Source organism: Equus caballus, chromosome 16 (assembly GCF_041296265.1).
Source record: "Equus caballus isolate H_3958 breed thoroughbred chromosome 16, TB-T2T, whole genome shotgun sequence".
Classification (NCBI taxonomy): domain Eukaryota; kingdom Metazoa; phylum Chordata; class Mammalia; order Perissodactyla; family Equidae; genus Equus; species Equus caballus.
The window spans coordinates 16,763,733-16,779,076 of record NC_091699.1 but is presented as its reverse complement, the minus strand read 5'-3'; the positions used below and the strand labels follow the sequence as shown (position 1 = coordinate 16,779,076).

Below are 15,344 nucleotides of genomic sequence, written 5' to 3'. Positions count from 1 at the left end.
ATACAACTATTCTAAACAGTAAATCAACTAAGGCATCAACTTGTAATAATAACAGTTTTCATAATCCGCGATTATCTTCCTTATTTCCCTGTTGTCTGTCTCCCCTGCTAGAATGTCAGCTCCAGAAAGTCAGGGATCTTGCTGTCTGTCTATTAACAGCTATATTCCCAGCACATAAAACAGCGCCTGGCACATAACAGGTATTAAATGTTTTCCCATAAATGATGAGTTTGTTTAACAGGCCACCCAAAAGTCAAGTAAGTAGAAAATAAGATGAGTAGGGCAGTGATTTCCAACAACCAGCCCACTTCAAACATTTCCCTACAGAGTCTGACATTTAAAGAGTTTTCTTCTTTCTTCCCTCCTTTTCCCAGCTACCTTTCCTTCCTCTGGGAACATTCTAAGAGTTAACAAACTCACCTGTGTTCCCAACTGAGTGTATCTGGGTTAATCACATAATTTCAATGTTTCTTTATCTTTAATGAAACGACACTGGGGAGTAGATTCATCCATAAGCAGACACTGTGCTGCCTGGTGCTTCTAAGAACAGAGAGGACTGGGCCGGCCCGGTGGTCGAGTGGTTAAGTTCGCGTGCTCCGCTTCAGCACAGGGTTTCACCGGTTCGAATCCTGGCCACTGCTCTCCTTCTCCACAACCATTACCACAATCGGAGTTACCACCATCTCTTGCCTAAAGCACTGCAACAGGTTCACGTCCTCTTCTATTTCTACATCCTCTCCTTATTCTCTTCCAGTCTGTTCTCAACCTGTAACTGTAGTTTATTTTTAATGTTTATCAGCCTGCCTCATTCTTTCATGCTCTCCCACCCACCACACCAGGAGCTCCATAAAGCCCTGTCACTGTTGCTCACCATGTGCTCACCAGCACCTTGTTCCCAATGGAGTGGGTACTTGATAAGTATTTGAGCCAAGGGATGTAAGAATTTTAAGAATTTGGAAGGAGTCAGCATGAAATAGTACAGAGATCAACTAAGGTAAGGACTAAAAAACGTCCAATGAACTTGCCACTAGGATATCATTAGTGACCTTGTCCAGAACAATTTCAATGGAGCCATGGGAGCAGAAATCAGATGATGGCAGATAGAGAAGAGAATGGGCAGAAAGGAAGTGGAGATACACTGACCTGCTTACGATAACTTGGATGGCAGGAGAAAGAAAGTCTAATAGCTGGAGGGGAACACAAGATTTAAGGGTGGATTTGTTTTCACTTTAAAGCTGGGAGAGACTTTGTGCATGAGCACATGATGAAGAGAAAGACCCAGGAGAGGAAGGAGGAGAAATGAGGAAAGGAACAAATCACTGATGAGTCTGAGGCCAGAGGGCTGGGACTTGTGAGCACCAATATAAGATTTAGCCTTTCACTGAGCCTACGGAAAGGAAGGAAGGAAGGATGGAGTTGGATTCAAAAGAGTTTGCAGGGGGGAAAGCCAAGATGTGGCGGTTCCTCTGTTTTCTCCTTAAATGATACATAAGGATCCTTCCAGCTCTATTATAAGAAGGCCCTCTGCCATTCTCTTTCTTGGACAAAATATAGAACCAAGTACGGTATGCATACGTGTGTGTGTGTTATATGTATATATTTTTTAACGTGTTGTATTTATTATCAGACACCAAAGGGAACGTCTGATGTCTGCTTTTAGTTCTGGAACTCTCCTTCACTCTACCGCTCCCCCTACCAATATCAGCCATCTTTTACTGGTATAAATCCTCTAATTGAAAAAGGGCTCTAATCACCGTCTCCAGAAACTAGTGGTAATTGTTGCCAATTGTGAATCCAGCAGAACAGTGCTAGAAAACTTTGCACAGGTTTTATAACAAGAATGACCACAATTTTCCATCACATTTACCCTCTACTCAGTAGAACTTAAAGCCTGGTACAGCTGCCATTACATATTCCTTTTAAAAAGCCACCTAAATCACTCTCACGGGTGATCTTAAGCCTTGGCAAAAAGGTCACAGCTTTTCAGCAGGGAAATAAAACAAGGGTTCTTGGTGGGGTCAGCCAACAGTTTATCAGTTTCTCATCAGAAAAACAATAGTTTAAAACGACACACATAGTAAGAACAGGAGAAAATGGGTACAGGAAAAAGCTGCTGAAATGAAAATAAAATTTTAAACCAATCCCTTGTCACTTTAATAGTGCTGCCACATAATGGAAGACGTGCTTGTTTTCAAAGGGGGGGATAATGTCCAGAAATTTGCACTCATCACTCCCTCATCTGCTACCAGAGAAGAAGCATAGGCTCATCCAGCTGGATTTGGGGTAGTGTAAACAACTTTGCTAAATTGCTTGGCAGAGCGTATCTGCATGAAACCATTAAATTCTGTAATTCACTCTATTAAAATCAAATCATTAGCAAAGAAGAACTAACAGGCAACTATTTTCATGCAAAACAGATATAAAATAAAAATCAAGGGCAATACATATGGATGATTCTTCTTCATTCATAATTTTAGGTGGTGCATAATGTAGACTATTGTTTCAGATCTTCGTTGCTCTCTAACAGCCATCTCTATACAATGTAGAGTATTGTTTTAATACTGGAACAATTTAAGCTTTTTCTGTGTATCTAAAAGTCCCTGGATTAACATCCAAAGAAACCTGGCACCGCAACAAAGTTGACTCGTAACAAGTCTCAGCCTTTAAGTAAATTGCTTATTAATGCAGAACTAAAGTCACCGTTCAGACCCTAATTAAGCTACGCATCTCCAGAAATGCCCCCTACTTTGCACTCTCCAAAACTGTGCAAAAGTTTTTCTAACACACCATTTTCCCCATTACAGCACGGGTGATCGAGTGCTTTAACAGGTGGTAAAGACAGTGAACAAAATATTGACTGAAAAAAAGTTCAGACCAAGGCATCACCAGTTCTATTTAATAAACAGTGGAGCAGCAGGTGAGTGAGAAGGAAGGCTGGACAACCACACCTATCAATCCCCCACACTCTCAGATAAGTGGGCTTCATATGGAAAAGACAGCCTCTTAGGACCTGCTTATTACTTTAAAAGACCTCATCAACAAGACACAAAAGATTTACAGGATAATTTCAATTATACAGGGCTCAAAAAAATTCCAGACAAAACTAAGCTGATTTGTTTAGAATTGCATACATAGGTGGTAAAGGGATAAAGAAAAGCAAGTTACCCTTGTGATGCCCTCTTGGGGTTGGGAGGAATTTTGATTGGGAAAGAATACTTGAAGGAGGCGATTTACTATTTCTTGACTTGGTGATGATTACAAAGTTGTTTACTTTTTAACTATAAACTACACCTATGTTTTATGTTCTTTTATGGATATATGGTATATTTCATTTAAAAAATGTTGAGAAAGAGACAGAGAGAAAGACAGACAGACAGACAAAGTCCGAGCCCCAAGACCTAACACATTCCTTAGCAGAGTGTAGGCATTGGGTGACAAAAGGACAGTACTGAGTTTTCTGTGATCACTTACTAAATATATTTCAGTTTGTTATGTTTACAGACTTCTTTGCAAACAAATGGATGAAATGTTAAGAGTTCAGAAAGATCATATAAATAGCAACAAATTAAAGAGAACTTTAAGAATAGATTTTCTATTTCATTTAGGGTAAATAAACATTCTTTCAACTACTAGCAATTCACATTGTTAGGATAAAACATATCCTGTATACAATACCCTGAAATTAAAACAATCTACAGAATTCTAAGGGGAAAACATGCAGAAAAGAAGGCAAGACAACAAAGCAAACTGATGAAAATAATTCCTCGGAACTTAGCAGAAGATCTAACACTCAGGAAGGCAGAGAGAGGGAACTAATTGAGATAGCAAAATCATCTCAGACTCTGCTTTTAAAATTAAGTGTCCACGGTTGAAGGTTTTGGGGGAGGGGCAGCAGTGCTGATATACGAGCTCACTAAAAAATAAAAGACGGAGAAGGACTATTTTTTGAGGACAAAGTGATGTTGCTGAGCGAGACTAGAGAACAGTCCCAATGAGCTCAACAGGAACACACAGATGCCACCACATATCAACAGTCACTGAATAAATGTTGAGACAGAGAGAGAAAACAGATAGAGCCAGAAACAATCCCTTGTAAGACTGGTTTCATATATTTGTGTCCATGCAGAAGTGGTCAATCTGGATCTAATTTCTTCGTGACAAAACCTTGTCTTCTGCAATATCCTCACAATCGAGCAGAACCGAACTATATTGAGAGGTTCTGAATCTCCTCACATGCCAATGAGGAAGTTCTTTGTACCTACGGCATCTTGTTAAAAAAACCTTCTTCACAGCAGCAAATGGAAGCACCCTCGGAACAGAAGGCCATGCAGACAATAGGGAAGGGAAGGAGGAAGGAAGGAAGAGAAACCTGCCTTCCAAAACAAAGCCATGTGTAGGCTCCAAGAGATAAACAGCCAAGTAAAATAATCCTTCCAGAAGAGGGTAGAGAAACAAGGGTGGGGAGCTGGAAGGAAGGAGGGTGTAATCACACCTTCACAAACTGTAATTAGAAGAAACACAAACCGGCCAGCTCTCTCACAGGAGCCTCTTGGGCTCACCTGGGCATGTTTTATTAATCAGACTCCTCCCAGTCTCTCTCTCTCTCTCTCCCACACTCACTCCCTCTCTCCCCACCTCTCCCTGCTCTCTCCCCCTCCCATTCCTCCTCCCCTCCTTCTTCCCCACCCCCTACCCTTCACCCTCTCCTACAAATAACAAGCTAAAGTAAAATGAACTTCCACAGTAAAATAGTTGCAGATGTTCTACCTCAGAACACACCCCTGGATCCACAGCTGGAGACTTGCTTTGCAGGGCTGGGGACCAGAGGCTGGTACAAAATGGATCTGCTCTGTGGCCTTTTCACCTTAATCATACCCAACACTCCTAAGCTTCCTGATCCCTCTGAGGTCATTAGACAAAGAACAATGAAACCAGGACTCCATTAAACTGCTGGTAGTTAGACTGGCAGGAAACAAAAGAAACCCATCCCCCATCCTTGCTCACATCCCTAGCAGAGACTCACTCAACAACTCTTGTTGTGTGCATTTTCCTTTAGATTCCAGAAAATTAATTTAAACGTAGCCTGTGATGAAACAAGTGATAACTATGTTCTAAAACAATGAACAGCTCTAAAATTTGAGGAACTTAGAATACTCTTCTCTTAAGCTTTCAGATGATCACAATATGCAACTTATTCTTACTTTCTCCCAATATAAATCACAGTGTTAAATTAAAAGGGGAGAAATCTGCTACCAAATTACACACTAATGGCTCTTAACCCATAATTAAAGTATCACTAACAGCAGCTTAAAGCCACAGCCAACCGTGAGCACATTAATTAGGACACCTAAGTTTTCAGCAGCAAATAATTATGTAAATATAACCGTCGGCCATCTTGAGAAAAGTCAATGGTCTAACCAGCTCCCTGCTCCCTTGGGGAAACACTCTGTGTGAACTGGCATTACACAGGGCCGCCTCCTCTGCACAATCAGAAAAAGTAAAGCAAACCTAAGTGCCAGAGTAGCAAGGAGAATGAATTCTAACAAGCTTGGTCACCTGGAGTTCTCATTACCATCTTTCCTGAGCAACGGCCTGGGAATCTAGACCAGCAACTGGCTGCAGAGGAATGAAGCACTCAGGACAGACTGGATGTGCACCGTCACCCAAGATGGCATCCTGTGCTAGGGGCTCTGAGGGTCCCTGGACAGGACCCGGTCTCTAACATCTCAGAACTAATAATTAAGGACAGAAGACATAAAATAATGTTGGAGAGCCAGTATGGTATTGAAGAACCACAGGATAGTCCAAACCAGTGGGTTCCCTCCTCAATTCAATTCTGCTACAAACCTTCTCAAGAAACCTAAACAGACAATTTACCTCTCTGGGCCTCAGTTTCCTTGGCAAAAACAAGGTAAACGTATTTGATATGTCTAAGGACTTGCATAGCTTTGCAATAATTAGATAATTAGAGAATAGAAGATCGTATATAATTAAACACTAAATTACACAGTAGCAACTATGCCACTGGAGAGATTTCAATGATTTTTTTTTAGTCAGCCACTTCCTGAGAGCCAAATCAGGCACCGTGCCAGACTCAGGGACACAGCAGTGATCAAGACAATGCCCCGCCATCACAAGGCGTTCAGTCTACTAGTGGAGTATTCTCAGTTCAGAGGGAAAAAATGAAGGCTGAGGATGGCCTATGACCTTTTCATGCAGATGGAGGCAAAATCTGGATTCAAGTGGGTACCGATTTGAACTTTCAGTAATGAACTAGTTAATGGTTGAGGATTGTCGTAATAAACCATGAGGTGTTTTAACAAACACACTAACATAAGCAGAGTGCTGCTAATTTGCTCACCACCAGTGAAGGTAATTAGTTAGTTTCCAGAAGTTAGCCAGACTTAAACTCTCCCTGCCCTTCACCAATCTTCTTCTCCTATCCCAATGGGCCCCCACCCCACCCAAACCTACTATTTGTGGTTAATTTTTTCCTTTACTCTCTTTTCAATTACGCTTGTAGATTACTACAGTGAAAGTGCCAGAGAGAATTCACCAAGCAGAGGCCCTACCTAAACCACTCAGAGTCCACTTTGTGAATGTAGGATTTCAGGAAGACCTTATATGCAACAAGATAATTGGTTTAAAAAGACTTATTTGTGTCTAAGTTGGTAGAGAGGTTGAATAAAGACGATGCAGAACATGGTTTATTTTGAAGAGTAGAGCTGTTAATAAAACTAACGAATATGTTATAACTAACCTAGAGAATAAGAAAAACTAACCATCAACATCTTAATTTTTAAAACTAAACATTCAGAAAATTAACATGTCCCTTATTCTTAAGAGATGTGAAACTTGCCTGTGCCCTCAGTGGAATTAAATGCTGCCCACCAACTGCACATTCCATTTTCCAAATAACCTCCCAGGAATGCTGGTGTGCTATGTTTAATAGGAATATTCTCAAAGTGTCAGATCTAAAGGAACAATAACTCTTCCAACTTTTCTTACCAAAAAAAAAAAATCCCATCTAAGATTTATGCCCATCTTCAAAACACTCTTTTGAGTTCAGAGCAGATGTGTGCAGTGTTTACACTGAGAAAACCACTGGGACATAAACAACCCACTATAAACACCACTCAAATTTTGCTGTGCTTTTCTTCATTTCCTGTGTATTTATTTTGGTGTTAAAGTAATGTTAACTTTCATAATAAGGAAAATAGCAGCAGATGTTTAAACCAAACAGACTATGGCAAATCATCCCACATACCTACTCAACTTTCAAAATCAAAGTTTCGTCCTCCCAAATAAGGAAGCCAGAAGACTGCTCTCGCTGTGTTACCTACTACCCAACAATAAATCAACCTGGGCACGCTTTCCATAAGCTTTTCCTCACCACCAACTGGAGACATAAAAAATGATCGTGCTATCAATTTGCTAGCAAGCCTTATATTCTTCTCTTAGGCTGATCATTGTTTTGGTTTGGTTTTGAAAATATCATATTACTCGATGACAAACACAAGTCAATGGAAATCGCCTTAAGGTTTTCATTTCTTGTTCACTGAAAAAGTCTAAGAAACTAACTGCAATATGTTAATTTCACAGGAAACAAGCCCAGCCGCTTGCTACTTAGTTCTGAAGAAGTCTCCCTTTTAAATGAGGGACTTCAGAAGTAAGATGATACTTAAAGCAGCAGATTCAAAGAAAGCAATTCACCAAAATTCGTATCAGTGGAACAACTAGGAGTAAAGAAAAAACAAAAAAAGCTTTTTTAAAAAAAAACCTTAAGTATGAGATCCTTATCCATAGAGTTAAAAAAAATAAATTAATTAAAACAACAACAAAAAATTGAATGAGATTATTTTCTTTCTTGAAGGGGAAAGGGTAAGTTTTCAACTGATTAGGCAACAGGCCTGAAATTTTTACATGAAAAATACAAGTGGGTCGGCTCACCCTCCCACATTTCTTCAATGTTTTCTTGTTCAGTTCACTGTAGGAGAAAACATGGAAACTGCTCCTGCTGAATCAGAAAGGAGATGGTGCCTCGATTTGTATGTGGTTACAACAAAAAACACTCCTCCTGCCAAGCTGCATTCCCCCAGAGATGCCTCTCCGGCCACTCAAACCCAGGCCATTACCACTGTTTCAAATCGCACGTAGATAATGTTCCAACAGATTAAGAAATCGCTTTCTCTCTTCTTACTACTAACAGAGACGGCTTCAAATACTACAAGGCAGTGGGGAAATACCTCATGGTTTCGTAGGAGGTAATAAACAATAAGAATCCGGAGTTGTTTTTTTTTTTTCATCTAGCTTTCTGGTTGGTGTGTTGTGCAATCACTTCCACAAGGGACCAGAGTGTGGAGGGAACATCCTTCAATGTCAGAACTCTTTCAGAGCTGTACAGGAAATGGGAAATCAGACAAAGAGCCAGTCTGTGCTCTGTGACACGGGTGCCCTTCCAGTCCTCCAAAATGAACAGAAAAATTCTTCATTGTTTGGAGTAATCACTCCCAAAAACAAAAATTCACTGTAACTTTCTGTTCCCCTCTACAGGAAAATCCAAAGCACTGCTGGAATACAACATGAGTGTATGTTTAAAATAAGTATCAAAGCAAAAAGACAAAAACAAAACTCGACACATTTAAGTTTTACTTGGGTCCTAGAAGTACTCCCTCTAATGAGAATGTCAACAGAAATCAAAAAAAAAAAAAAAGAAGAAGAAGAAAAGAAAACATTTTAAAGAGTTAAAAATTTGAAGAGTTAGTATGTTGCAAGCATAAAGCAAACTTTTAACAGTTTCTATTTCACCGCCTCCCCGCCCCCCAGCCCTCTCTGCCCGAACCCTGAAGGCTCAGATCCAAACAACCAACTTTGTATCGAAAACAGTACATAATAACCGCTTGCTTTTCAAAGCACCCTCAAGTCCCAAGAAAGAGAACAAAATGCAGAGAAGGCATTCAGAACCCTAAAGAAGGAGTGGCCTTGACCAAAGCAGTGGAACAGCAGTTTCCAGAACGGAAGCTCTACCTTCATAGCACAGAATGCCGATATTGTTGTTCATCTTGTCCAAGTACTGGTAGTTCAACAGGTCCATCTTCATAAATAGCATTTATTGGGCTAGCACAGAAAACCAGCTCTTTGCTTTCGCCCCAAAAGAGTACGTTTCAAAAATCAATTATTGCTGAGTAGCTCCTGGCTCTTCGCTTAAACTTCACAAAGACGGAGGCCCGGCCTCAGATGATCAAAACAAAGTATGTAAAAGTAAAAAAAAGAACACACGCACAAAAAAAATCGAACTCGCACAAAACCCTTCAAGGGTTTATTTGTAGACGGTATACGTTTTGTATCCTCAATTGAGCATTTAAAAATTGTTTCAGAAGTCTTTACAGGTCTTTTTTCGAAAATAAAAAAGGAGTAAAAAAGAAAAACACGAAGCACATTTCCTAGGACAAAGCCACGCTCGCTTTCCTCACAGCCCGCTGCAAGTTAACTGCGCTGACATGCTGGCTATGCTTGGTATGACTCGTATGCAATCGGGCTTCCTCTTCCCAGCGGGAGGGGGTCGGAGCATGCTCACTGAGCCCCTGGAGCTCTTCAAACGGCGGGGCTATTTTCTGCACAAGATCAGTCTCTAAATGTACTAAGTGTTTGAAAGAAAGAGAAAGAGGAGGTGGAGTCTGTACAGAGGGCCCGTGGCAGAGCTGCGCTTGACAGGAAGCAGCCTTGCCACTGCAAAACCGTAGGAGGGAAAAGAAAACCCAGGAAGTTTCTTTTTCGGGAGCTGAGAAAAAAGTAAAAAAGCCATCATGGAAGCAAACTTCCATGGCATTTAACTTTGGTGTATCTTCAATTTTGAGTTTCAGAAACCCAAGTGTTTTGCTGTGGTCCATAAAACACACAGATTTGTAAGGTTTCTTTTTAAAATTGTTTTACAATGTCCACTGACACTTCCTATATTTAAATTTCTGATGGTAATGCTGCTACATGTAACGTCTCTCTTAATCCTCATAACAATCACATGGACAGGGCAGGGGTGGTCTTACAGCAGCGGAAACTGAGGCTCAGAGGGATTCAAGACTGGCCCATGGCCCCAAAATAATTGGTAAAACTACTTTTAGAGTGTTTTTTCCCTAATATTATAACCTTCTAAAGAACAAGGTGGGGAAAACAGAGAGTTTAAGCAAGTAATACTGATATATCCAAAAGTGAAAGTCTACTTGAAATGATGGGGTGGGGGGTAAAATTATTTTCATTTGCACATATAAAAGCTGTTCCGTCTGTGCACCAGAGGCACCCAGCAGCCTGCCGCCATGTCATTCCTTGTTGGAAGGACTTGGGGCTTAAACTTTGCATCTCCAATATCTAGCACAAGTAGGTGCCCAAAAGCTGTTTACTGAATGAGTGAACCACTTCAGCACATGAAGAACACACTAGCAAAACAGGGAAAAACTGGTTTTATCTTTGCACATCACAGCTAGCTTTTGGCACCATAAATAGACAATTCACCACAGGAAGTGTTTCTGTACTGATATTATTGTATGGTATTTGAAGATTTAGAAAATATCAAGGAGTGTGCCATATTGTAGACCAAGACCTGAAATTTTAATGCTCTAAAAGAAGAGTTAAATAAATAATTTCGAGAGGTTATATGTTAAAAATTCAGCAATAGTTGCATTTTGGGTAAGAGGCATGTTCATGGCAAGCTGTTCTAATCAAATCTCATTTGGAGATTAACACAACACCCAACACCGTTGCCATCACTGCTACAACGGCTGTAACAGGGATAGCAGCAGGTGAAGTAGGCAACAGAAGAATCAAGATTTTACAAGCTCTAATTTATAAGGATATTTATTAATGCTAGATTACATATTCTAGGTACTGAATAAGCTATATGGAAAGCTATGTATTCCATCACTTATAATTAAAATACTTTGTGGTATTTGGCAGGCAGGGTAGAAAGAAAACTCTTATTGCATCTATTATAGACAAGATTATTGCACTGAATCTTAATATCTTTAGGTATAGATGCAAATTCAACTGATAGCTTTGGAGAACAATTATTGTGCTACGTTCTTGACATAAATTCTCAATCAGAAAACGTTATGAGTCATTAGCATAACCCACGTGGGAGAGAGCTGGCTGCACATCAGAGTCAATGTGGAGCTTCTAAAAATCCTGATATATAATCTAAGGTGAGGCCCAGCATCAGTATCATTTTTAAAGGGTCCCATGTGATTCTAATATGCAGCCAAGGCTGAGAAACATTGCTTTCATCCAAGAAGGAAAAAATTACCTGCCTTAAGATACTTCATTTTATATACTTAGTTTGAGAAGGATAGTTTTGTTTTTTTAAATATAGTGATTTAACCAAATTCAAACAATACAGTTGTAAAAATATGAGTAAAATATTCAGTAACTTCCTTTAATATCTCAGTATCACTTACAACATGGTTCTCGGCCTCTGAGCGGCAATCATCTGTATGCACACAGTTCCACAGGTAGACTCTGACTTTTGTTTAGAATGATCTGTCATAACACCTCCATCCCCTAGTCACATCTTTCCCACTGATTCGGGATGCTAGCGTGGTGCTACTGACGTGTGGTCCACAGACGGGTTCAAGAACTGCTTGTCACTATCCACAAGAGACAGATACACAAACCAAGAGTGAACATTTGGAAACTTTTATAGCAATTTGACAGAGTAATTTTATGTCTCTTAAATCTTCCACCCAGACAGTCTGAGAAGCCCTGTGCTAGAGGCCGGCTAGCTCCAACGGCCGGACTCTGCAGTATGGTAAATGCCCTCGGCAACCCGGGCCTGCTCCATTCCAGCTCCTCACATCTTTCACTGTATGCTTCAAGAACATTGACCTCCCTACAGTTACTCTTAAAAACTACATTATTTCTCTTCTCGGTGCACAGGTTCTCTCTTGGTGAAAGACTTTTCCAGCCTGTCTACCCAGCAAACACCCATTCTTCCCTCAAGACTTGGCACATGCCTCTCATGTCTTGTGGGCCCGCCGTCCTTCCATCTCATTCCCTGCTCTGTGCTATCCTTTCCCCATGTACATGCTTCTATCCTAATCAGGTCTAGGCTTTAAGAGCAAGGGCTATGCCTTCTTCACCTTTGCAAGGTCAGTCTGGCATAAGCCTGGCACATGGTAGGCCATCAATAAATGCTTGTTGAATAAAATCAGTAGGGTTAAAACGCCTCACAGGCAGATTGTCAATTCCCCCCTCTCTACTCCCAGCACACTCTGGATGATCTAAAGACATGATCATGTCAACATCTTTTGGGGACCACAAGTCCTCACATTTGAGGAACACTCATCTAGATTCCGACCGAGCTTCAGGTTACAATCAACACATTCATTTTAAAAATCCAAATACTGGAAAATGTCAATGCTTCTCAAGTTCATTCATAGGCTAATATAGTTATAATTAAAGTACCAACGGGATTGTTTTTAAGGAAATTGGAAAGACGGTTCTAAAATTCATCCACAAAAAATCAGGTAGGAAGTTTTGCGGTTTTTTTTTAAGGACGAAGAAATTTGAGCAGTCAGATATTTAAAACATAAGGCAAAGAACATTTTTGGGGTGGAAGTGGTACAGAATAAGTAGCTCTAAACATCTACTGTTATACAAAGTTTTTACTGTAAAAACTTTAAATACTCTAAGAAGATGTTCAGACTATCTAATTTGGAATAGGGAAACATCTCCTAAGCCTGAAAAGACCCTTAAATCAAAGACAGAAATCATAGAGGAAAACGCTGAGGAATTTGACTGAACATACAAATTTTATGTTTTTTGTACATCCAAAAACACCCAGACCAAGTAGAGAGGCAAAACACAAAACAGAAGAATATATTTGTAATATATATTATGGTGGATGAAGGATAAATACAGGGTCTTGGTATATAAAGAACATCTAAAAATAGAAAAAAATAAATCTAAATATTTTTTAAGTGAGCAAAGAACATGAGAAACAAACGGCCGATACATTTTTAAAAATCGAGTGAGCCTCATTAAAAACTTAAAGAATACAAATTTTAAAAAAATTAAGTAATTCTCCATCTGCCAAATTAACAAAAAGAAAAGACGTTTTCGATCTTATTTAATGCCTGTGAGGCGAGATGCCATTGGAACCTGGGTTCCCCGCCCGTGGAAGCGTAAGCAGATAATGCCTTTCTACAGAGCAGTCTGACACACACACCAAGCTATCAGTGCTCTGGAAAACGCTCATATCCTTGTGCTTGCACTGGACTCTACTTCTAGAACTCTGTCTTAAGAAAGCAATAAGATTTGGTCAAAGAGTTACATAAAGATGCTTATCATTCTTATATTTATAATAATGAAAAATGGAAAACCTAAAGTGCAAAAATAAGGGAATGCATTATAACTGTGGTATATCAATGACAGAATATTGTTAAAAAAGAAATAGCCCCAAATGGAGTCATTTGCCCCCACGACAGCAAACCAAGACTTAACTGCAGTTTCACGCTCTCGCAGAAATGCAACCTTTAAGCAGTCAGCTGAAACTTCCTGATCAGCACCAGTAAGGTAAACTGCGTGAGACCCTTGCCGCTCCCTCCCACCAAAGAAGAGGACCTGGCCTGAAACAATCCTTTCTCTTCTTTTGCTAATAAATTCCTTGCCCTCCTTCTGCTATCAAAACCTTCCATTCTGTACAACTCCTTGGAGCACCCTTCAAGAATTGCTGGATGGGACACTGCCTGACTCATGAATTCTTTAATAAAGCCAATCAGATCTCCAAATTTACTTGGCTGAATTTTGTCTTTAACAATATTATTCAGCTGTTATAATTCCTTCAAAAATATATAATGACAGGAGGAAATGCTACACTCTGTACTATATAATAGTACTACATATGTTAACTGAAAACAAGTAAACAAAAATAGGATATAAAAGTAGTATGTACACGATGCATCAATTTTCTTATATATTTATGAATATATACACGTAAGTAGAAAAAAGTATACATATGTATTTAAAAGACAGAAAGTACACCAAAATGTTAATAATGCCTATCTTTGAGTGGCGGGCATTTTTGACATTTTTCTGTATTTCTAATTTACCTACAAAGAGCATATTCCTTACATAATCAAGGTGAGGGTGAAGGAAGTTCCCCACTTTTGAAAAAGCAGACACATAATGAGAAAACATGCCCTGGTAAGGCACAAGCCGTGGAACATACGTATACCTTATTTTTAAACACTGTGATCTGTCCTTTTGATTTAGATTTAACAACTAAAGACAATAAAATTCCAAACATGTATTTAGACCTTTGTAAGATTCAGAGACGTTTATGATGAGGTGTCTGTCCTACAGCACAGCCTGCAATATAGCGATGTATGTCAACTACAGCTCAATAAAACTGGAAGAAAAAAAAGGAACAGCCCACAGAGAGAAACTCTGTTTAAACTTCCAGAGCACATAGACATATATGCACCTGCTTTCTGTCTTCATTATTTAGTAATCGTTTCACATATTAGTATCGATCCCCTAAACTAGACCATAAGCTTCTGGAGAAAAGGAAAACTAAGCTTCAGTTCTTGGTATAAAGCTCCCCAAGGCATACAATAAGTGCTCCATAAATGTTCACTATGGCAGCATCTTAGCATAATGATGGTAAAATGATGCTAGAAGCAAGCCCAGGCTAACTATTGGGTAAAATTGTTCTATTTGCTGGAGAGTTGACTACCAGTGTAAAACAGAGCTAGCAAAACTGTGAGCTGCTTAATAAAAGCCAGCGATCAAAAGCACTCTCCAGACACTTTTTAAAAAACAAAATGCTTTCATCAGAGCACTTGCAGAAGTGGAATATTTTAATGTTAAGTCTAATAATAATCTCCTCAAAGACACTGGGAAATATAAATAACCCTACTGGGCTATTTGGTTCCCCCACTGGATTCAATTGCTCTCTTCTTCTCAGGATTCTAAGCAACCTAGATATTTAGCTAATGCTTTCATTTTAACATTTTTTTCTCCTTACCACACATTTATTTTTTTAGAAATCACTTTAACTTGACATGTGAATAATAATTTTAAAAGACCTTACCAAAGGAAGAAAATAAGTCTGACTGTACCTTGATCCAAGGTATTGGTTAAACGAGAAGTTGGATGTGTGAAAATGCATGTTTAAGAGCATCTCTAGAATCCACTGCAATTTATGGTTACATTCTTCAATATAATATGAACAGTCACAATAATAATGATGATGATGTTTGTTAGACACTTCACTGGTCAAGGAACTTCCACTGTTTTATCTATCTTTTCCTTTTTTTTTTTTTTTTTTTTTTGAGGAAGATTAGCCCTGAGCTAAC

At 39.4% G+C, this 15,344-nt stretch overlaps 1 protein-coding gene across 7 annotated transcripts in view; it reads right to left on the bottom strand.

Moving 5' to 3' along the window:
* The window catches only part of VGLL4 (vestigial like family member 4), a 141,731-nt gene that overhangs the window by 66,793 nt on the left and 59,594 nt on the right, over positions 1-15,344 (bottom strand). Inside the window, exon 1 of one of the 7 annotated variants that reach the window (XM_001492762.5) lies at positions 9,028-9,731. The exons of the other annotated variants lie outside the window; for them this stretch is intronic. Within the exon in view, the coding sequence (XP_001492812.1) occupies positions 9,028-9,109 (82 nt within the window). The 5' untranslated portion in view covers positions 9,110-9,731. Of the gene's footprint in view, positions 1-9,027; positions 9,732-15,344 lie in introns of those variants that run through there. 7 annotated transcript variants of the gene reach the window in all.